Raw genomic sequence first — 24739 nt, 5'->3', positions numbered from 1 at the left:
CCCAGCGAGTCGAAGCCTGCAGCTGTACCACACAGAGCTGGGTGGCACCGTGCAGTGCTGCGGGGGACACCGGGTCAGGCTGCACACACAGAGCAATTTCACTCTCTTCTCTTCCCAGCTGCCACTACTACCTACGGAAAGGAACCCTGTGCACTGCCACTCTGGAAGGGTTGAAGAGCTCTCTGCAGATATTGACTCTTTGACAGCAGTTTCACATTCCCACCGGGTGGGAGGCTGTGGATCCCCCAGCACACAGCACATTTCCTGCCGGCGGTGCCCCTGGGGCTGCTGTCCCCAGCCAGCTCCCTCTCCTCCGAAGGACTTGGGGACAGCCATGACTCATCTCACAGCAATTTTGAAACAGGGACAGAGCCTCTCAAGAATTTGATCCCACTGGTCTTTGTGGGTATCTTCTAAGCTTTTTAGCTTCTATTTTTCAAGTTTATCTCTTAGCAAGTAAGTAATCTATGTGTTCCTATTGGGTGGACATTGCAAACAGGAAAAACCACGAGCGTGACTCCACAATTCCCACTAACTCCATAGCAGGTCCCAGCCTGTGACAGACTGATCCACCTCAGTGACTGCCAGCCCAGGCCCGTGTGTGCAGGGACTGCCACAGGTTGGGTGCTTGTGTCATGCAGTGAGGTTTTATTCCAGGATTCCCCACTCCAAAAGCATTCCCACATTACTGATGCCCAGCACGGCTCACCCTGCCTTCCCTGGCAGCAGCAGCATGAGCTATGCTTTAAATTTCCTTGGTATAACAAGACAGTAGGAAAGAAGGAGCAGAACTGGCAGAAGCCCCTTCAGTGCCAACCTCAAAATCTATGAGCACGTAAACATTAAAAATGCAGCACTGGCAGCAGCACCCAGCACCTGAGCTGCCCTCCCCTGCACTCTTACCCCAGTCAGGAAGGCAGGCTGGTTCATGGGCTGGCTCAGCCACGCAGCTGGGAACTACAGAGCACAGTGAAGGCTGCTCCAAACACAATGGGAATCCTCTAGGGAGGAAAAAAAGTAATTTTTCCCAGGAAGCTACAGAAAAAGCTGGAGTAATTTACCGCACAGTAACATGACACGATTTTAAGGAACACAGACACTGACTAGGCAAGTCAAGAGAAAAAGCAAAGGTGGGAGACAAGAAAACTAGGAGCCTCATCAAAACATGCTGCATAAATGATAGATTTAGAAATGCCACCTGCCTACATGATGTTTACCAGAGCTTTTTCAAAAAAATACTGACACTGGGAAAGGGATACTGTTCATGTAATGGCCTCACACCTGCCCTGTACAACAGGCAGTATTTTCCCACTCCTAGTTGATATTCCATTAAATTTTATGCTAGGCAATTGTTTTTGAACTAGAGGGGAAAGTCAGAATCAGCTGCCTGACAGGCTCTGCTGCATCTGCTTGGTGTTGCCCCTCTCCAGGGCAGTGTTTCCTGTATTGCAGATACTGCCTTTCTCTTTGGCCCAGATCCTCAAAGCCATCCAAATTACTCTCTCCCACTGAAATCAATGAAAGCTGGAAACCAAAATACTTTTAAGGAGCAGGGATGCAGTTTCTAGATATTATTTTGCTCCTGAACACATTAAACTCAAAGCTGTCAACCCCCTTTGCTGAACTGCCAGTCTGGTTTATTCCAACCATCCCATCCTCAATATATCAAACAAGTCACAAATGTTGATCACCATACCTTTGAAGGATCCCAGAAATTGGGTGTTTCTTTCCCCAGCTGCAACTCTGATTTTTGCAGCTAACCAATTTTAAGAGTATTTGATGTAAATTAAATAGATTTTCTTTTAAATCAGCCAGTCATAGAAGATCCAAAGCAAATGTCCAAGTACTTCCACAGAACCAGCTGATAATGGCTCTCTGACCAATTTCGAAAGCTTCTTAGAAATTATTTCCCCCCCGTAAAGGTGTTCTGATAGCAGAAGCACCAAACCATTGGTACCTTCCCACACTGGCCATTCCAGTTTGGATGGCATATCGGATCCCCCTTGTCACCTGCTGATTTTATCTGTGCAGCTGGGAACTCTGCAGTGATCCAAGACGATAAAATCAGTATTAACATCTCCCAGAGCAACTCAGCCAGACCCTCTATGTCCTCTGCATGCTCATTTCTCACTTCTGCACAAGTAACTGTGTTTATAATGAGCAGCTGCTGTTTTATGTCCTATTCAGCAGTTGGATAGGGTAACTTCCATTACTATAATAAGATCTGAATAGATCTGTTACCTTACTTTCAGAAATTAATTGGTTTTCTAGTGGTTCTATGCCATTGTCCCTGTCAAGTACCAGACCATAATTCTTGTGCATATCCATGTGCACTGCCCTTACCTCTGGGTATTTCCATTTATGCCCTCCCTTACCAGTGGCCAATGACAGTAAATTGACAGTAAGGAATACAAACAGCTTTTATATATTCTCTTTGTTTTTTATAAGAAATGCAAGGGTGGCAGCACCAGAGAATGCAACTTCCCTTGGTCACTCTGGAGAACACATCAGCATTACTGTGACTGCTGTGCCAGGCACAGTTTGAGAAGGGATGACATGAAGAGATAGGCTGAAACCCCCTGGAAACAAAACAACTTCCAGCAGCCACAGGAAGGTACTGCCACACGTTCAGAGCTGGCTCTGAGCTAAAAGGAGTCCAGAACTGGAAGGACAGAAATTAAATTTTTTGATTCTCCCATGTAGAGCCAAGAAAGGCTTTCTCATTCCTGGAAAGCAGAGCTGCAGTAACATCCTGTTCACTGTCTCACTGAACAAGCCAAACTCCTGACTTTTGGGCAGCTGAAAAGTAGTGATAAGAGTATTTGCACTCCTCAGACTTAGCAACTCAGCTCAAGTAGTAAACTCTAGAAAGCCTGTGTAGAACAACCCTTGAAATGCTTCCTTCAAAAAGGTGAGACCAAAGCAAATAAAAACCTTATGCTTGAGACCTGTTGTGAAACTCACCCTTCTCTTTGCTGGCACTGCACAAGTGACACCTTGGGCACGTCAGGGATACCCCTGGAACACAACACAGACTCAGAACCAAGCACAGCCTGCTAGCTTGGGAAAACACAAAATCATACCCAGCTACTGAGGCTTCCATGTGGAGGACTGAAAATGATCAGTTTGCCTAGGACAGAATCTGGAAGAATTAATCTTATTTTAAACAGAAAAATTATTTCTGTCATTACAACGAGATTAATGCTGCATCAGTTTTGAGGCTCTTCTCTGTTATGAAATTTTTCTAACCAGACTGAATTATTTAATACATGCAAAATGACATTTAAGGGATGCATATTTTGCCAAGAACATCTAACTAAATATTGCATCAGCACACGTGTTCAATGTTGTTAAACAGGACATTTAAAATGGTGTGTTCTGACTTATACATACCTCATTCCCACAAATACTGCCTGAATCTCCTCAAAAGCAATGAAAGACACCTGTGTTAGTCTAAAATAATGGATGAGGGCACAGTTACTCGAGGTATTTTGATTACACCAGCAAATCATTCAACCTTAAAGATATATATCCCTATGTGTGTTTGTATGTATGTGATTATTTAACTCACATTGTTCAACATTAAATATTTGCTAGCATTTTTTAAATCAACATTGGGAAAAGCTTGATTTTTCTGAAGAGTGTCCCCTTTAACAAAGTTACACATGCAGAATTGTGTTGGCAATGCCCATGGCTAAAATCATAATGAAGGACATTCCTGTATCAGAGACTGAAGCTTTTTTGCAAAAACTGTTTAATTCCAGCACTGGAAGAATTCAGCTTTTACCAAAGGCTTAAGGAAAAGAAGCTGAAGTCAAGGTAGGATTTGCCCTGACAGGGAAATGCAAACCGTATCCCCAACACAGTCTGAATCCAGTCTGGGTGAGGAACAAAGGAAGGATTTTCAGTAATTTCATGTCAGGAGTTGACTACTCTCCGTAAAAGGCACTGCCCAAACAGACTGTGGCTTTATTTCTCCCAATGCTATTCAGCATGACAGACTATGAGATGGAATTCAATCTAAATTTAAGCACTCTCTGTAAACTATTAATAGAAGAAAAAACTGGTAGCATGAATCATCATGTGGGAGCTGCAGAGCAACAGCTAAAATATAACTTACCTTTACACAATAAATGAACTGTTGGAGTTGAAAGGCCCAGCAGAAGTCACTTGATTCTCCTTCACTTGAACTACTCTCATTTTTTTTGAGGAGCAATGAGAGGTGAAGACTTACTTAACTTGACAAAATACACATTGTGCATAACCCAGCTTTGTCACAACCCAAAATGGGGGCAAAAAATAGCTGCTGACCCTGCTCCCCACCACTCCCTGCTAGGGGATAGCGTGTGCTGGAAATGTTGGTTGAAAATGACACAACTTCAGAGGTTTATAGAGTTGAGCTCATGTTTTAGCACCCCATTTCAATGCCAGCTGCACCTCTGGCCAAAAGCAGAACGTCCCCAAACCCTCCTTTTACATTTTGTCTCTGCCCAGACCAAAGCCCAGCTATATTAATTTCTCACAGCAGCCGTTCTGGGGTGTGTGGGGGGAGACTCTTTGCAGCTCCTGAACGGCCAAGCTGACAATGCAAAGCTGTGATTTTGCAGACAGCCCTGCCTATGGCCAGTGCAGGCTGTGCCCTGGTGCAGCCCATGCACTCTGAGTGTGGCCCCATGGAGACACAGCCTTAACTCAACACAGTGGCATTTTGGTGCTCTATGGGATATTTATTTTTGAAAAATATGATATTGTCAACAGCTCAGTGAAGTTGTCTCCAGACTGTTATGTCTCCTTCTCAAGTTTCTTTCATTTTTAAGAGCTTAACTTTTAGGCTTCTGGCGTGAGGAAAGAGCCTAAAATGGTTTAAGAAAAGGACATAAACAAGGGAGTGAGCTATGCACAGCACTGGAGAGAAGCACAAATAGTGCCCCACACTATGGAATCAATGCAGATGTCTAAGAGCAAAAATACTGTGATAATACTGTGTCCAACCCTATTTTCATGATGAGATTAAGAAGGTTTCAAAAACCTGAAAATCCTGAAGGACAAAGAGCATTTAAGAAAAATCAACACCATATTTTTCAAATAGGGCATTTCATATACAGAAATTCAGTTCTACAAAAAGGGTTAAACAGTGGTGACACAGGAAATAGCAGACAAAGTTTAATAAAAACCTTAGCCTGGATTAGAACTGGTGGCACCAGTTCCTCATCTGCTTCTTTAAAAATTCATAGACGAATTTTTTTCTGAACAAAGACTTGCATGGGAGAAGTTTCTAATCAACTGTTCTAACAGAAATGAAACTAATAAAAATATTTAATTAGACATAAATGCTCTTCTAATCTTGAGCTGCCAGGAACAGAGACACTAATTGGCCAAATTGCCCATTCAAAGTGCTGGGCTGCAGCACCAGGCAGGAATTCATAGAGAAGATACTGGAGCTTCCTCAATGCCATCACAACTTTAAGAGCAAATTCAAAGGAGAATTCACTCAACCTTTGGTACTGAGGATTAAAAGAAAAACAGCTTGAGATATGAGAACATCTCAACATGAAATGCTGGGATCAAGGAAAGATAGTGCTGAAAAAACAACACAGTCCAAGCACAGAGTAAGGGAGCTGAGAGGGGCACAGAATTCAGCTCCTTTTCTGTTAGTTTTTTATGTTCTAGCAGTAGCTGCTGGCTGTAAATGGCTTCTCAGTTAAGAAGAAAGTTAAGAAAGGAGTTAACTTTCAATGATAAGGGTTTCCCCTAAAATAATTCTGAGTGGTAATAATGCACATCTTTGTGAGCCCCTCTGATCCCTGCCCTTTGTAGAACTCTGCAACAGACATGATTTAATTCATCTGCTATCAATCAAAGCAACTGTGAAACCCTTTAGCACAATTTCAGAAGTTCTGTATCACTAACTTAGCTCCTCCACAGAATTTAACTGCAGAAAAGCCATGACTCCAATTTAATACAGTGGAATATTATACTGCTGTTGCTTCTGAAGTATTTATTTTACTATTCCATATAGCTGCAGCTTTTCATTACAGTAATATCTTAAAAAATAATTAACCAATTCTATTATACTCAACTTAGACATACTTATGGAGCTGGTTTTACATTTTTAAACAAAATTTTTTAGTGACAGCTTGGAAGGCAATCCATGAAAATACTCTGATGAGGGAATATTATTTCAGTGGATATGGGAAAGAAAAGTTGCAGCTCTACAGACTGTGCAGACCCTGCAGTTTTAGCATCCTTCAGGCCTGGCCCATGTCCTGCCTTCCAGATGCCCACTGCACGTGGACAAATCCCTCCCATGGTGCTGCCATGCTCTTGCTATAGAAAAGAAAAACATCTATTTTCTGACATGAGTCTATTACACTACAGTTCTGAAATATTTATTTGCAAAAGAAGTATGAAAACGAAGATCCATGCTTAAAAACAGGATATAAATCCATTTTAAGAACTAAAATGTTTTCTTAAATCAGGCATGTTGTGAAACCACACACCTCCAGTGGCTCCAGACACGGCAGGAAGGACTGCAAGAGTTCTCAGGGACAATATTTCACCTCAAGAAAGGAGAAACAAGACACTTTCTTGCAGAATAACATTACTGATACAAAGACTTTCCTGAATTGCTGAACAGTCAGAAAACACCACACAATCTCAAAAAAGAAAAAAAAAAACAGGTAGAATTAAAATACCTTTACTAACCAGTGTCTTTAAGAACAATATTTACAATAATTAGGAGCTCAATCCAAACTTCTGGAACCAGTTTATTCCAGAGCACGTGAAATTGAAGCTCCAAACCAGCATTTGAAAACAGTTACCATCCAGGATGATTTGAGCCCAAACCAGATTTAAGGTGTTCTAACCTTTATTTTCACCTGGAAAAATTGTGTTTAGGCTTCTGCTTTAAACAGTCTAAACTGTTCTAGAGATTAAGTCCCCAGCCTCTCTCCAGCCCAACTCCTTTAGAGACAGACAGGGAGTGAGCACACAATTGCCTTACTTGGGTTGGGCTAAGCCACATTTAAGTAATTCTAATCTGCAATGTATTGCAGAAGTTGCCTAAACTGAACACGTTCTCTGCAATTTCCTTCTCTAGAACAATACAGGCTAAGCAGATGCCTCAAAAATGTTCCTCTTATCTGGGGTATTCATTGTCTTATCACTTAAAACCCTTTGGGGGTAGACCCTGTAGAGGCTGCTGGTATCCCAAGAGAGATATGATTTCCAAAGAAATTCTCAGGTTATGTGCACACAAGCCCTTGGCACACACTCCTCACCTCCACCACTGCTTCCTGCAACACTCCTGAAAAAACAGTGCCAGAAGCAGGGTGAGCACAGCCCCTTCTGCAGCCTTCACCCAAGAAAACAAACACACGTTCTGCTATTTGCAACCTTTATTTCATGAATAATTAAGAAGAAAACATGGCAACATTGGCAAATTGAAGGCATACATACTAAATACTCATACAGAATACATTATGGAGAAAGTAAATGCCCAGGTCTTTAGTGGTCCTTGCAAACTGAAAGCATATTGGGTCCTCCAAAAGGTTTAGCTTAACGTAGGCTTGCTGACTTCTCAAGTTCCAATCATTACCAACTTGTGCCTTTCAAACCAGAAACAGGGTGAAATACAATTGGAATGCTCATTCAAATTTTCCTCAAAGCTATATTTCTCCACTCTAACCAGAAGCAAACAAAATGTTTTTTCCTCCTTGCCATTTAAATATATACACTAATACACCAGCCTAAGTATTCAAGACACAAGCACTTGTTGAAACACATTTCTATGTTACTTAGAACCTGCAGAGTACAGATCTGTACACACATTTATACATGTGCACGTGGGTACATCTGTACATTTATGCAAAGCCTCTCTCCATGTAAGATGTGTGTAAACTATCCAAAAGTGTTCTGGAAAAAAAAAAACAAAACAAAGTACTTGCACTTGTTTAGAAGAATGTTTCTAAACCCATACACAGACTGACACACAACAGCTGTGTTTCAAGGAAGAGTAAAACCATTACAAACCAGAAAAGCTGGATGGATGAGAGGAGCTTTTAGAATCACTGGGTTTTGTGTCATCTTTAAAGGCCATGGAAAGTGAGCTTTAAATTAGCTCTTCAGGAGATATCATTACTGGCTGCAGTGTTGCCTCAAACAAGGTTAGTCCTTATCCAGTATAGTGCTGTGAAGTCAGACTGAGGCATCAGTCAAATTCTGTTCTTCCACCAAGTCCAAAATTCTTCACGCTTCAGTCAGTTCTGCCTCACACCTGAACAGGAAGTACCCCCATCCAAGAGGTGGAGGGTACCAATTAATGCCCTTCTGGGTTTGATCAGGAGTTGTCCAGTATTAAATGGGATCACTGATTTATTTCAGATACACTGAACAACTCTTGACCATTACTGACCTAAAGTGAACTTACAGTCTGGAGGCAAACTAGTCTATGCCTTGTTTAGTAGTGTTATACTTTCTTCCCATTAGATAATATACAGAAAAAAACACATTTCTGTTCAAAAAAACCCTTCAGATACATATAAAAGTGCTACTTATAGAAAGAAAAATTAACCTTACAATACATAGAAAACCAAAAGTTTCTATCAAACTGAAATGTTTTAAGTTACAAAGATTAATTACTTGAGAATGTTACATGTATTTGTGCCCTCCTAGCTGAACTGATTTCCAAGTAACCATCCTAACTGAACATATGCAATAATTGAAAACCATTAAAAACCTTCAGAGAAATTTCAAAGGAACCTCCCTCCCAAAAAACCCCCCGAAAAACAACAAAAAAACCCAACCCAAACAAAGCAACAAAAAAACCAAACCAAACAAACAAAAAAACAAACAAAAAACCACCCCCCCAAAAAACAAACAAAATCAAACAAAACAAAAAACAAACAAACAAACAAAAAAAAAAACCCCACCCAAAACCACAACAACAAAAAAAAGAAGAGCCCCTTTCTTCCCATTTGTTGAAAAAGTTCAGATTGGAAAATGGACTATTCCATTATTGCAAGTGCAGTCCACAGTCAGAACAGGTCAGTCATGAGCTGTGGAACTGGGACTGCCAATGGCTCCTGTGCAGCAGGAAATGTCTGCTGGGCTCCCTCACTACCATATAAATACACCAGTTACATGCAATTAAAATAATACATGGGTCACTAGGGTGAAAATGCACATCATACACTGCTGTGCTGGGGCAGAGCAGGTTCCAAACCTTGACTTCCCCAAGCAACTTCCTCATATTCTAGAACTATGTAAAATACAAAAGCCTTAGAAAAGTGCAACAAAACTAGCTTTATGACATTTTCCTTTCCATTTCCATAAATACAATCTCATAAAAATATTATTAAACAGAAGCATACTTCCCAGTGGAGACCTAGCAGGCCACATTTCAGCTTTCAGTAAATGATTTTGCCTAAACTGAAACCCCCTGAAAATAGGGGATTAAAATGAAACCAGCTTAATTGCATCAGGCTGCTGTAATATTCTGCCAGAAGTTTACCCTACTGCTCTGCATCCCCAAGAACTGCTGGGACTGATGGGAACTTTCTGTGCAACTCTGAGGCAGACAGTGGCCTTTGGGTAAGGAATATTCCAAGCAAAAGCTCATGTCAGTTGGAAGGAAGTCATCTGGTGTTCATAGGTTTTACTGAAGTTTCACTGGGAGGAAATAATTCTAATATCACAGAATGAATTAGCTCTAGATGATCAGGACAGTGGCTTTGTCAAAATGAATTCAAGGATGTTGCATCCAAACAACAGGCAAGTGTAGCAAAATAAGGAAAAAAAAGGCTTGTATCAATTAACAGAAATCAGAACTGTACAAACATCAACCTTTTAAGTTATTTAGCATTAATTATCCACAGCATACTTGCTATGTATTCCAGATGCTTACAATCTTGGATAATTATAGAGTGTGCTACAGGACTAATTCTAAAATCAGGGAACACAACAGAAGAACCTTAGATGAAGGAGGGACACAGCAAGCCACACAGTAATTTAAAACCTATCCAGCCACTCTCCTGTGAAAGCAGAAACACTATTAAAAATACCTTGCTAAAGAGGGACAATTAAATGTATTAAGAGATGTCTGTGTTTTGCCAGTCAACACACACTAACTTGGGAAAGCACAATGGCATGTCCAGCACTTGTGGCTGACAAAGACACTTTAATAGCACCTCTCATCAAGTAATTTCTCAAACTGGCTAATATTAGCTCATAGAAAGGAATTGCAGAAACAGAGCTCGGCAGAACATAAAAATCAAACAGAAATAAATATTTACCAAGTCAAGGGAAGGACCACAAACAAACTCTACAGCTAACTCAGCCCATACATGAACATGACTATTTTAAGGTCTTCTTTCTAGACCACTTCAGCATAACTCACAATAGGCAAAAAGTAGCATGAAGATGCACAACTGTATTCCTTCCCAGAAGGAGCTTAGGAGCTCCTGGCTTGGGGCTGTGTTAGTTGTAAGAGGCAAACAAAAAGAGAAGTCACCACAGGAACAGAGTTGAAGGGGTAACTGCATCACTTCAGCCTTTGGAAGGAACTGTCACACACCACCTGAACACCAGGCAATGTCTCAAGCCCAGGCACAGGCAGGAAGCAAAACATCCACAAGCTCTCCACATCTCCAGCTTCCCAAATAATCTTGGTTAAAACTAGGCTGGAATAAAAATTGTGCCCTGGGCCAAATACGTACAGAAATAGAATTGAGTGGAAGTAATCTTCTGGTGATGCAAAAGAACCCAAATGTCTGGAGTGTTGAAACTGAATAAAGAGCTAAGAACCTAACACTGAGATCAGCAAGAGAAACAAGACTCCAATGCCACAGCTACACGATTCACAAGGCAGATCCTCAGCAGCTTAAACCACTGTACTGCAACATTAAGGAGGGGTCCAATTTATTTCTCCTCATGCACCTAAAACCAGAGCATCACTGCTGGCAGGGACATCAATAGGAGTTTACATCAGCAAGTTAAAGCACAGTGCATTTAGCTCTGGAACATTAAGGGCCTTCTAAGACATGATGATGGACTTTACAGAAAAACACAAACAGTGGAAATATTTAATAAAATTGGAGACAAAAAACTATCAGAAACACTACATGTAACTTGAAGTATATGTTTTATGCAAGAGATACAAAAATCTACCTTTAAATCAGAATTATGTCATAATTATATATTATATTCTGGATAAACTATCCACAAACACAAATTTAAAAGTGAAAATTTCACTCAGTTTTTCAGAGGCATGGGAATAAGACTTTTTTTTTTGTGAGGGCCAGAGATTCACACTGGAGATACTAAATTAGTGTTTCTGTTTAAACAGACAGCCAAATCAAACTGGATTAAACAAAACCAAGTGAAAACCAAATCAAGTGTAACACCTGTGGAAGTGTTTCCATCCACAGGATCCAGAGGATGGCACAGCTGTACCTGCATCAGGATGTCCCACAGCTCCATTCTGCTGCCCACTCTACAGCTGGCCATGAGTAACCCTGATATTCTAGAGCACAGGCATTTGCAAGGCACATAGTAAAATATAAATGGATGACAACATATTTGCAGTACATTCAGAATAATCTCCTGGATTAAAAGGAAAGTCACTCAACATAAACTTGCACTTCACATGAACAAAAAAAAACCAGGCTGTTCCAGGATTAACTATGAACAGAAACCAAACACAGCAGTATATTTATTCCACATCCAGAAGGGCTACTGCTATTTTTCCTCTTGAATAACTGAATGTGGTTTGAACCTTCACAAAAAAAAGCACATTGTAGAGTGCAGCAGGGCATTGTGTTTGCTTTAGATCTTCCATTGCTTCGTTCCTTCCACTCAGCAGCTGTGCAGCACCTCACAGGTAAAGGCTCAGATACATCAGGACACAAAAACCTCTTCATGAAGCCCAGGCTTCTTGGGCTGGATTCACAGAGTTTTATCAGACAGATCACACCAAGAAGAAGTTTACAGAGCTCTGAAGTTCATAACAAGATCCCTACTATAATTACTGCTAGCTTTTCTCTCTCTATTCCTTTCTGAAGACCGGCAGCCCATGTTTTTAACAGAAAGGATCTGGCAAACATGATTTCTCCTTTGACAAATGGTTACACTCTCAGGGTTATTGCATTTAAGTACTCTGACAACATTCCAGGTAAATGAAGATGACCATTGGACAGAAAAAAAAGCAGCTCAAAGCTTGAATTACCTCACCAAAACAGGCCATGAGTGAATTTAGATCCAGAAATGCTATACTTTTCATTAGAAAAATATTTTTTTAACTCTAAGGCAATTAATAAGACAATAATAGACAAGGATATTTGTTCAGAGGATAAACAGAAGGGCTTTTAAAACACTGATTGGCAAAATCTGGAATTTAATAATAGAAGATAGAAAGCAAGAGAGCAGTAATGTGTACTTCCACTAAGACTATTCTTATGGAAAGCAATGAAGTAAAAAAAAAATTTTTAAGAAATATAGAGAAGAGGAAAATGCATTTCAGACTTTTATTAAAATCTGTTAATGAAGATCTTTCACTTGAAACCTCTCTTGCAACAATTGTCTTTAGATTACGTTGGCTCTTCAAATGCACCAATTAATAATCTGAGGGTCTCTACTTCTAGTTCTAAAGAGCTGTAAGAATGTTTGAGACAACGCTGCTCTGAAAACTTCTCCAAGGGCCCTCAGCACAGGTTAAGTACTTATTTTGCAAAGTTCTATCATTCTCACAGGCACATATCAGTGTAAATGGGTATTCTTATACAATGCTAGAGACATGCTGAATTATTACTCTTCACATGGGCTATGTTCTTCAGATGATAAGGTTTGGGATTTGGCAATACTTTTGAGTTAAATCTGTGCTTTTATACCATGAAGAAGTTTCACAGATGCCAAGCACAGCTGCATTCACTGGGTTAACATCTATGACATTCAAACTGTCCTTAACAGTTGTAAGAGCACCATAGAACAGATTTATTTTCCTTACAGTGGGGCTACTGCTGAAAGAGCCTGTGCTTATAAATAGCAGCTGTTACAGAATCACTGCTCAAGTTGGCTTCTGCTTAATATTAATGAGATGCTCCGTGGCTGAACTGCTGGTAAGTGTTCAGAAAAGCAAGAAGCAGAAGCAATGAGGGAGTGAAGTCTCCCCTGGATTTGACAAACAAGATTACAACACACAGCTCGTGACAAATGGAGCCATGAAACCGTTGGGAGCCATTAACATTCCACAGCAGGCCTGAAGTGCCAGGAGTATCAACTCAGTTAAGGCACTTGAACTCTTCTGCCCAAGAGCTGCTAAATGAATTCAGGTACATTTTCAGGGGAAAATAAAAAGAAGTTGAGCAGACTGAAGTTTCTCAATTCCTTCCTTGTGACAGTGAGTCATTTCCACGCAATATTTGAGACTGCTGGGTGTACACACATTACATCAGTTCCTCCATAGTCCTTCCCAGAGAACATCTCACCTTCTGTCACTCAGATGAGGATGTGCAAGACCAATGAAAAACACACAGAAAACATGGCAAAGCTGGATTTTGAGACAAACTACTTCATTATTACATCTTAATAAGAGCATCTCTCTGCAGAAGAGGTGCTATCCCAGTTCCAAACTTCTACCACAGATGTCCACGACGTGTGCTCCTATTGCTGTAGAGGAAAGCCGGGGTGGCCGCGTGTGCTGCACAGACAAAGGGGGAAGAGAGCAAAGAACCAGCCAGACAAGGGGTGATCATTGATTCATTTCTGTTAGAGTGGAAGCACAGGGACTTTGCACAGATTCCTTGAAGTGTAGCGTACCCTGAAAGCCAGGAGCTGCATGTGCTAGTCTTTACAATCCATAAGATAAAGATGAAAGCCACATCACTGTGACAGAGGTAGGCTTATAATGAAGCTTTAGAATGAAGTCTTCTTCTGTGCCAGATTTTTCGAGGTATCAAGGGCACTTTTCCCCTCAATTTGTCATTATGGAATCAAAGCTTGTTTTCCTGGAATATTGTGCACATTTTAAAGGATGGAAAATAGCTGTATAGGCAATAACTAAGTTACCATTAAGAACTCTACTGTACTGGACTACCACATGCTGTGGGTAGAATATTTAGAGAACCAGGATGCTACAGAAAGTTCAGTAATACGATGCCATGTAATCCTTTTCCTTCTCAAAGCTTTACCTGTACATTCAGTCTCCTATATGCCAGAGGAAGCATTCATCTCACTCTCCCACCAAAGAAAGTTTCAGGAAGTCTGACTGGAGAGGCAGCACAGAAGTAGTTCAGGCTCTTTAGGCTACATAATTAATCTGAATAGCTTAATAACTTGGGTTATTCCAAGCACTGTGGCAACAAGTTCTCGCTTTTAAACAGTTGTGTCCATGTTTAGTAGCTGAAGCAATCTGAGGCAATCCAAGACAGTCTCACTGAAGTTGGAGGGGACTCAAATGTTGCCAGTTTTCAGTGAAATGGGTATTAGCATTTCAGTAAGATTTCCATCTGGTAGCTCATGTTGGTGTATCCCATGGATCTGTCCAATGATTAGGGTTCAGGTTTCAAAGTATTTGTAAATTGCTGTAACATACAGCATGACATTCTGCCAGTCTGGACGCTCAGTTCGCACCATTTCATTGATGTCCTGTCACAGAAAACAGATTGGTCAAGATCAGGAATGAAAACCCTCAGAGCAATGTGGCAGTGTTTTCACACATTCCTGGGAATGGTAAATCTGTCAAGTTTCCACAGTTTAAAGCACTGATGAAGAAAGCTCTGTTTTCTTCCATATATCTTGGTATTACTTACAAAATGTAATGAATAGCATATCTGTAGACAGTTCTTTTGTTGACTTAAGATTGAAATGCCTGATGCTATGCATGCTCAAGCTGTCCCCCACTGAGCACAGCTGGTACAACAGTCAGACTTCAGTGTTCACATAACCTTGCACCAGCCTTGCAAATCAATACAACCTACCCAGGAACCGTGAGCCACGGAATCAAGGCCCAGATATTAAAGTTCAAAATTCCCATCCGGTTAAGCATCAATAAATAATTGACTCCCATCTACCCTCTTCACCACATATACAAAACCAAACAGAGTGATGCAGTTCCTAGTAATTCCTGTTTACTGTAAGGCTGTGTTTGAAAGCTTTGGATGCAGGCATCTCCTGAACTCAAAAAAGAAGTTGTGAGTTCTTTTAGCTGAACATCTTCAGAGAACGAATAATTTCTGCTCGAATGCCACTCCTGTTTACATACAACAGGTTTCACAACCTTCTTAACCCCTCAGTCACCTAAACATGGATGGGAAAAAAATCCACAAACCTACACATAACACAGAGAGTGTGTGTGTAGGTATGTGAATAGATACTAACTTCTTAAGATGGATACAATCTGCACTTCGACTGAATTCCATTCAATTTGCCTGTTTAGAGTGTCTGCAATGAAGTACATCACAAAAAGGAAGGGCAGACAGCAACCATTTGGATAAAAGCTGAATTATGCAAGAATTTCTGCAGTTATTTTCCACGATCTCATTCTTACATCAGCACTTGGTAAGAAACTTCCACATCTCAAATCAGTGCCAAAGTCAAAGTACGAAAGCCCAGGAGTTGCACTACCATTGTCAGCAAACACAATGCTGGGGGGTAAAAGCACTGATAAGGATCAAGGAAAGTGTTATTTTTAAAAACTCTGTTGTACTGGTAGTTGCTAACTATGGCAGCTTTGTTAGAATTTAGGTTACAAAAGTATCACTTAAATCTCACTTCTAATAAGGGCCATTTCAGCTGAGTTTTTGTGATCACTCACAAGGGTTTGGGATTCTCCCAGTTCCACACTTTCAGAAATACTCCTAGTAAACACTCTACTGTTGAAAGCTAATTCTTTCTGCTAATTCTTTTACTCTTTACTTTTTACAATCAGTGAAAAAAACTTTGAATCTATTTGCAATGATGACAAATTAAAAGTCTAAACTTAAGAGGCAAATCTCAACTCTCACACTACACTGAGAAAAATGAACAAATTCCATTGCTTGATTTGTAGCTCTGGAGTTCAAAAAATCCCGAATAATTTAGAAGTAGGTCAGACAGGACAGATTTAATAGATTCCTGAAAATTGTATTCTCAAATTATTCTCGAATTCATTGCCATTATTAATGTTTATTTTCACACTGGGAGATAAGTGTTGGTGAACCTTCCTTTTAAAGTTTAACCAGTCTGTATTTCAGGCATTATTTAGTGCAAAAACTGCTAGCTGAGCTCATCTGCTGCTAATTTTAAGAATAAATATCCAAATCTTTTGAGACTACAAAACAGAGTAATTTTGATTTTATAATGGGTCATAAATCATTCAATATATATTTAAATCTTACCAGAGTAGATTTGATGCCAACACTTTCAGCTGCCTGAAAAGCCAAAGTGAAATTTCTTCTCTGCATGAGATATGAAAACATGTTAGAAAACAAGGAAATACTATTTCAAACATAACAAAATGGCCTTAAGAATGTTCATAATAATGCTATGACTTTTGCTTCAAATGGAGTCTATAATTTGACTACAGTAATTTAAAAGAGCCATAGGAATGAATGTGTTTTAATAACATCCAAAAACTTGTAATAATTTTTATTAAATGCCTGTTCAGAAGATAATGTTGAATATCACTGTCAGTGAAGAACAACTGTGTTATAAAATACTAAAGAAGAGATTATTTATTCTCTAAAAAGCATAAATAAAAAAAAATCTCTGCATCCATTAATGAAATAATCTTTTGTTTTTAGATCATTAATTGCAGATCCTGGGCTAACCAGTAGGTAGAAACTGTGGCAGAGCAGAATACACAGAGATGTAACTCATATTAACTAAAACACTGCAGTTCTGGCAATGGGATTTTTACTGTCTTACCTTGTCCTGGCTGTTCAGTTCTTGATAAGGAATATGGGCTGGGAGGTAAGTGTGGAGAACTGCACAGAAAGCCAGGCCATCATTCCAGCTGCTGCTGAAATTTGTGATGTCAATATTCTTAAGGGAAAAAAATAAAAGCAATATTAAAATCATAATCTAACAAGTACTACATGCTACCAATTAATAAATTCTGCTTTTTAACACCTTTGAAGGAATTGGCAGAGAAAGTGCACAGCCCAATACCATAAGCTCTGCATTACTAACTGAGGAAAACAAAACAATATAGTGATAAGAAAATCTGTTATTTTATATATTAATTTCAGATACTATTAAGCCCTCCCTGAAAAAAGAGTGGAGAATGTGTGCTTGAGTGTGTGTTCAAAGCTATAAAATGTTGTGCTAGAGAAGGTGATGGATTTGATGCAACTGTACACCCCAAGACAGAAAAGCAAACGAGTCAAAGATGTGTACCCCAAATCCCTGAGCAGACAATGTGCTCCTATCTCTGTTCATGTTCATTCTGTTTTCTGCTTCTACTACATTCATACCCAGACAAAATTTCTAAATTATGAGGAAAAGCATTCACTCTTTTAAACAAACCATTTCTCTATAGAAACTGATGTGAACAAGGTCACAAACAAAAGTTAATTTTCATTTGGAAATAAAGATGTTCCAGCAGATTTAGTGCTGACAGTAGCAGAGAATCTTTGGGATTGAAACTGAAATTGAAAACTGCTGTCTTGCACTCTTGATCTTTTAGTTCCCGTAGGAAACTCAGTGGCACTGGTAAATGCATCTCCTGAGACTGTATAAATTATTGTAGAGTCAGCCCAGTCCAAAAGAGTTATGAACAAGATGCCTCAGTGACCTTTTAAATGCCTGTATATTTGGCTGTTGGCAGTCAAACAATGTTAGAGAGGCTAAGTGGATAGCAGTCAGTTTAAACTTTAATTAGGAAACAAGCAGTAACAACAATATATCATGTATCTTTTACACTTCCATGGAGAAATATAAATATGCTTTAATATCCAACTCACTTAACTGGGCTCAAGTAGAAGCTTAGTTAGTTTTCAAAGTTTTAACAGCAGGAACTAAAACCTCCAGTCACAGAAGTGCAGGATCACGATCACCTGAGCCAACCTTTCACCTGACAGCAATTCAGTCATCATCATCTTCATCAGCTGTCTTGGACAAGACACTAAAACTGGTTATTCCTAAGGCAGAAAACTCTACCCAGAGCCAACGTGCTCTGCCAGGCGGTCCAGGGCGCTCGGACTTCAAACGAACAACAACCACAATCTCCTCTGACAGAGGGGAAAAACAAAACTCTGGACAATTTCTAGAAGAATGTGAGGGAAATCTTGGTTTCCTGCTCAGCTTTAGCCCTTGAGCAGTGAGGAGTCCCAGGGCAGAGCAGGCTCTGGTGGCAGTGTACGTGCTGGGGCTCACAGTGCCCGCGGAAACGGCGCTGGAGACCCCCGGGCTGTGGGAACTGCTCTGACACTGCTTCCTCCACACACACGGCTGGGAAAATCCAAAAGCAAAAGGGAGAGAAAAAAAAAAAGCTGTGTCTTTTCTCCTCAAGAGAGACAGGAAATTGGATTTAAATTAATGCCTGGTTAAAGCTTCCTCAATGTTACTTAAATTAAGGAAATACATGCAACGCATAGTATGAGGCTTTAAGGGGTAAGAAAGGGCAAAATGTCAGATTATTAAAGGCAGTAAATTTCTACATGTGTCCAGTTAGAGAAGTCACTTTTTGGAAAGTTCTTTTCTCCTGCCCTGTACCCAATAAGGCCTCGGGCTCACAAGTGTGTCAGTAAGAAGGATAAAGGTAGGGAGAGGGGCTAGTGTGGCAAGCTGGCTATAAAAACCAGGTGTGAATGATCACGTTTGCTTTGCTACACAATCCACAGAGGGAGAAAAATTCAAACCTGCTTTTCACCTCTCGGCTGAAATGTTCTCCCTCTTTCCCTGAGATGACCAAGTGATGTAGGACGGGGAGGAGAGAAAGATGTACACTGGCACTGCCACACTGAAGTTACAACATGCAAAAGTCACCTTCCCTTAAACATTACAAAAAAAATACAAAGAAACCCCTTCACTTTAACTATCAGTAAGTATCCACAGAATGCTGAATTTTTAATAGAATCACTGGGGGAAAAGGGGCCACTTAAAGTGCACTGACAAGTTTGGTTGGTTCTCAAACAAAACCAAACTCAGAATACCCTATTTTTCTAAACCATCTTGTAGGGTCCAGCTTTTATTATTAAGACAACAAGCAGAAAACAAACCCATCATCCAAGAATTTTAATGTATCCAGAGAAGCTGAATTAAATACAACGGAAGGAAACAATTAAAAGGGACTGGTTTCTGTTTCCAATTGCTCTAAGCATTATGAATTATTATTACCTCTCAGACTAAAAGAAGTATAATATTGGTCAGATAGTAAAAACAAATCTAGAAATGGGACAGATTGTCATTTAAACTGAAAATTTAATTTTTCATGTGGGGCTTTGAGCACACAACTGGCACATTTAAATGCAGCAAATTTTATTTCCTAAATGCTTTTAACTACTTGTGGTTTTTTGAAAAAGCTTGGTCAGTATAATGAAATCAATCTTGCATTAAGCTCTTATTTCTCAAAGAATTGATGGTAAACAGAACATCAGCCTAAAATCTCTGACATAATTTCTTCTTTGTTACTGCTTTTATTAAGTAATTGGCTCTATTAAGAGAATTCTGCTGGAATCCAATCTAGAATTATTCTTCAAGACATTTCAGACCACAAAGTACTAAAGCAACTGAAGGACATACTTTCAGATAAATTGTCAAATGAGGAATAAGCTTTTCTGGAGATAAATGAACTAGAAGGGGATTTATCATCCCTTGTCTATTAATAATTAATAGGTAGGATGGGAGTGAAGCCACCTCTAGTATTTGGGGTAGATGGTTTTTTAAAAGGCAATTCTAACAAAAGCTAAGCAACAGACCATTGTCATAAAAAGATCTGTGGAACACCCTTTCCAACCAGGAGTAAACAACAGAGCTAAAAATTTGTAAGACTTTCTGGAGACAGAACATAAAAATATAAAGTGAAAAATAGATGGTAACAGAACAACCTGGTAGATCCACAACCAAGAAGCATTTCAAGCATGTCTCCAGCCCCTATTGAACTGGAAACTGCAGAGTAAGAGCAGTCACCACAAAATGAGGACTCCCTTGAGCTCATATAGAAAAAAAGAGACCAAAACCAGTATTCTCCATGAAACTTTCTACACTGCTTAACAGACTGGGCTCTGCATAGCATCAATCTAAGATCTCTGCAAACCTATGGCTTTTCTAAAATTCACCATTTTCAAGTGGTTTTAACCAGCATACTGCTAATTTAAAGTTTTTCTCCTATTGCTTTTTTGCAATAATTTTAAATTAATAAATAGTCTTCTAAAGTCAGTAAAAATACTTTAAAAAAAACCACACAACAAAAAACAAGAAACAGATGTTAACTGTTATAACCCAGTAACTCCTTACTTTTTTTATCTTCCCAGAAAACTTCCACAGCTACAAAACCCCACAAACATCAAGAAACCCAAATAGGGAACACCTGGCTTCTAATTTGCAGTTACAAGTTAAGAACAAAGTAAGTTAACCTCTTTATTAGACATATCCCCAGCCTCAATCTCCCTGAACTATGGACATCAGAACTCCAGCAGAGGAGCATCCTGCACAGCAGCTATTTGTCCATCCCTTGTTCTGCACAGGGAGGAGAGATTCCCATATCCAAACTTGGTTTGGCTCTCAGAAGAGTCAGGACATGAAGAAAATAAAAACACATGTCTGTATCTCTGTCGTATTAGTTAATTAAATAAGTGGGTTGAGAAAGCAAAACAATTAATATGATTCTGTGCTATAATATATTAAAGCCTTAAAACAAGATTTGAAGTTAACGTGTACAGACCTGGGCAGGCTTCTTCCCATGGCAGAAAATTACTAGTAAAATGCTTTTAAAAGCTTTTAAAGATAGATCCACAAAAGAAAAGAGTATTCATTAGAGAAGATTACAAAGTTAAACTACAACAGAACTGCTGTCCATGCCCCACTGAATCAGGATTCACTGACACTCAAACCATGGATAAAGCTGTGGTTATCTACTTCTGGCAGCAGGTGAGAACATAGAAGTATTTCTGGATTGGACCTAGCAGCAGTCCCAGCTCCTGCCTCTTCAATCCCAGCTTCTTCAAAGGCAAAAATAGACCATCAAAACCCTTAAACACTGACTGGTTTCTTTCCATACCAAACACACGTTATTTTTCAGTTTGGGCACAAAGAAGAACCATAAAAGGAGGAGTCATTCTCACAAAATCCAGTAATAGCTTCAGACATTAATGCACTTAGAGGTACAGACAGCTTCATAACTTATTCTAAATTTTGTCATAATTAAGTCTAACAAATTGACATTTTTCTTGTATCAGAATCCAATCCAAACACAAAAAGGATGCATGCCCTTCCATAACTCAATGATTTTTGTCTGAAGCATCAGTTTAAACCAAGGAGAGAAGTGTTCTGGCATCCTGACTACCCCGATGAATCAACCAGACAGCACAAAATGCACACCCTGGAGTCAGTATTTGAACACAGCCTTACATAAGCACAGTCATGTCCTTTTCTTGTGCATTTTTAAGATCAATATAGCACTTTGAATAGAATATGACCCAGATTAGTGTTGGAAAGTTTAAAAAAAAAGGCAACATGAACGATTTTTTACTTCTAGTTTTGTTATTCTACACTTATTGCTCAAGCACAAATGAAAGCATTGCTTGATTTCAATTTTTTGTAAGATATGTAGCTTTGATCTGTACAGCAAGTAAAACTTAGGTCTTTGCAACAAAAGTCTTTCCAGAAAGCAGCATTGCATGGAATAGAGGACAGGTACTACAGGGCTACTACACTAAGTGTGTAGGTACAGATAAGGTACACTAAGTGTAGGTACAGATACCTAGGAAGTGTGCAAAGCTTAAAGAAAGTTTAAAAAAAGAATTAGGTTATTCTTGTTGCTGTTTTGTAACAATTGCTTTTTTGGTGTCTGACTCCTGGAAATGAATTATCTCTCAAAATGCTGACAAAAATGGAAAATAAATTGAAATACTGGTGGAGATAAGAATGGGTAAGGATGTGTGTATCCTGTTTGCTGGTCCTCTTTTAACATGAAACATGCATGCTCACATCCTTTTTGGGACTTTTATTAGCTGTGTACTCAAAATGAAAGTAGCTGTGTTCCAGTCAGGGTAAATGCACCACAACAGCTGGATGGGATTACTTTATGCTTTGAAGATATCTGGAATTTATGACAGTTTTATGACACTGCACATATTTTTAAGGAGCCAGGAGAATTCTCTCCTCTGAAAAATGCAGTACTTGGCTCTGTATTCTGCAGCACTGTCAGATCCTGAGCAAAGCTAATACACAATGAAATTTCAAGTATTTTGTGCCTGTTGATCTGAAAACTAAAGGTGGTTTGCTCCTCTTTTATCTAAATGCTTATCTTGAGAGCAGCTCTCCTCTCTCACGGCTCAGAGATCTGTTCAGCCCAGAATACAATGCAGCTCAGTAACTCAGTGTGTGCAATTGTGTCAAGACTGAACAGGCTCTGGGTGGAAGTTAATACAGAACCTGCCCCTGCCAGTCCTGCACTGACCTTCTGCAGATCACCATTCTCCAAACCTGAGCTCCAAGGAGAAATCCTGCTGGCAAACAACATTCAGGCAGCAGGTTAAAAGCTACAATATAGTAAGAGATGAAGTCATTCAGGTTCTTAAACCAGTAATTTCTCTTATTTTCATTGGCTCTATCAACCTGATTTTTTTACTGAGGTCTTGAAAAAACATTTGGAACACAGTTAAATATTAGCAACTACGTTTAAAGGTGACTATTTATTCCCCTCCAAATCAGCTTGAATAAATCAAGAAAAGTGTACAATGAAGTAATTTACAGGGTTTTTTAATGGGGTTTATTCCACTATAATGGACTGAAATTAAGAGCTTCACCACACTATCATCTTTGAATTATTTAGCATCCACAAAGTTTCAAGCTTCTAATGCAAAAATAAGTACTTAAGACTTTTAATCAAAAGCTTGAAAGCAATTTTCTAGAAGGGATAGGAAAGCAGGAGTTATTTCTCTTCCTTTTTACTTGAGCAGACAAAAAACCCATAGCAGTTGTACCAGACAATTCTGTAGTGCTGTATTCTACACAAGTGTCATGTGAGTAAAGAAAACCTCTCTCTGAAACAGGACAGACTTTGGTGTGTATTTTTTTTTGGTTTATTTCTTCTTCAGTATTTTATCCTGCTGTCATTGATAAGGGTAAACCAACTCTACCACACCTGGTGTTTAACGGCTGAACCACTGGCAGCTCACCTCTAACTCTGTACACCTTCAAAAAATGTTTAGAAATAAAGATTTGTCTCTGGTTACTTGTGTGATCACTATTTGTTATTATTTATTAGCCACTTTCCACTGTCCAGTGCAAAATATAATGCCAGAGATGAAAGGCAAAACAATGCCAGGAGCAAACAAGTCTGCTAGAAATGGAGCTTTAACTCAAGGTGCATAGTTCCATCTTCCCTGGGAATCACCAACAGCCAAAATAATTTCCTATAAATACCTTACATGCATTTATGCATAAAGACCTACAGCTGTGAGACATCACCTCCAGGTGAGAGGGAGAAAACAAGACCAAAAAAGTGATTACTCTTGGCAGCAGATGAAGAAGGAAACACATCTTGAAAAATACTGGCTTACAGGATTTTACCTAAGTATTGGTAGTTTAATATGAACAGGACAAAATTAAGGAAATAATTATTCTGAAATGAAATGGTTCTAATCCTTTCTTTTGCTTGTTTTCAAATGATGGTAACAATCTTCCAGGTCATTTTAGAACTTGTTACAGACTCCATTTGCAAGTATCTTCCCTTTAGCCTGCCACAGTTACAGGTAATATTGGCCAAATTGGTAATATTGGCTAGAAATCGGTGACTGGATAGAAGGTGACCTACTGCTCTTCCTAGAGGAAAAGGTTGGGATATTCAGGACTCGAGTTCTGTGAGCTCCTGCAGCAGCTCAGAGGCAGAGGGCTGGGCAGGCAGCATGTACCTGCAGCTCAGAAATCTTTTTCTGGCTCTCACCCAGGTGCTAAAGCAAACAAAACCAGCAGTGGTACAGAGGAAAAGTACAAGTTCTGATGATAGGAAATTCTGGGAAAAAAGGGAACTGTGGCAGTGTGAGACACCAGGAAGAGCTGGAGGTAAAGAAGGTATCCTGTCCATGCTTGGACGCCAGGGAAGGAAGGAGAGCAGCCCAGTACCTTCAGCAGGACTGAATGAGGGAGATGTTCATTACCCTGATGCTTGTTTACTGGTTGTCAGTTTGGAACACAAATAGTTTCAAAATAAAATTAAAATGAAGCAGAGATTCATTGAAAATAATAATAATAAAAGATCCTTATCTGTTATTGATAACATTGAGATGCCAGAAATCCGGATAAGCACTGTTCACAATGAATGATTGCACAACGGTGCTGGGTATGTTTAAAACATTAGAACAACACCAACACAGTGTTCAATCAGAACTGAATTTCAGGGGATGCTGAAAATAATCAAATTCTGTATAACAAAGAAATGAGAAATGAGTGTGCCTAAAGCAAAAAGCATTCTTCTCTCAGAACTACTTAATATAACCTCCTGATACTGTCTTACAGTGTCAATGAAGGCATTGCAGTGGCTCTGCAGATGCTCTGTGCTTTCTCAGTACCATGCTGCAGCTTCTGAAGCAAGTACTGAAAG

The 24739-nt window shown here is 39.5% G+C and overlaps 2 protein-coding genes across 5 annotated transcripts in view; both read right to left on the bottom strand.

Moving 5' to 3' along the window:
* The window catches only part of ADORA2A (adenosine A2a receptor), a 31676-nt gene extending 28196 nt beyond the window's left edge, over positions 1-3480 (bottom strand). For all 3 annotated transcript variants that reach the window (XM_062504459.1, XM_062504455.1, XM_062504458.1), the window contains exon 1: positions 2-3480. In XM_062504459.1, the coding sequence (XP_062360443.1) occupies positions 2-336 (335 nt within the window). In that variant the 5' untranslated portion in view covers positions 337-3480. The remainder of the gene's footprint in view (position 1) is intronic.
* Positions 3481-7433: 3953 nt separating this feature from the next.
* The window catches only part of SPECC1L (sperm antigen with calponin homology and coiled-coil domains 1 like), a 62867-nt gene continuing 45561 nt past the window's right edge, over positions 7434-24739 (bottom strand). The window contains exons 14-16 of one of the 2 annotated variants that reach the window (XM_062504649.1): positions 16900-17016; positions 16371-16430; positions 7434-14640 (exon numbers count right to left, since the gene is read on the bottom strand). In XM_062504649.1, the coding sequence (XP_062360633.1) occupies positions 14551-14640; positions 16371-16430; positions 16900-17016 (267 nt within the window). In that variant the 3' untranslated portion in view covers positions 7434-14550. The remainder of the gene's footprint in view (positions 14641-16370; positions 16431-16899; positions 17017-24739) is intronic. The other variant, XM_062504650.1, reaches the window with a different exon arrangement.

The sequence above is a fragment of the Cinclus cinclus genome, chromosome 17, assembly GCF_963662255.1.
Source record: "Cinclus cinclus chromosome 17, bCinCin1.1, whole genome shotgun sequence".
NCBI classification, from domain to species: Eukaryota; Metazoa; Chordata; class Aves; order Passeriformes; family Cinclidae; genus Cinclus; species Cinclus cinclus.
Note: the sequence above shows the minus strand (reverse complement) of the source record. Positions and strands in the feature narration are given on the sequence as shown.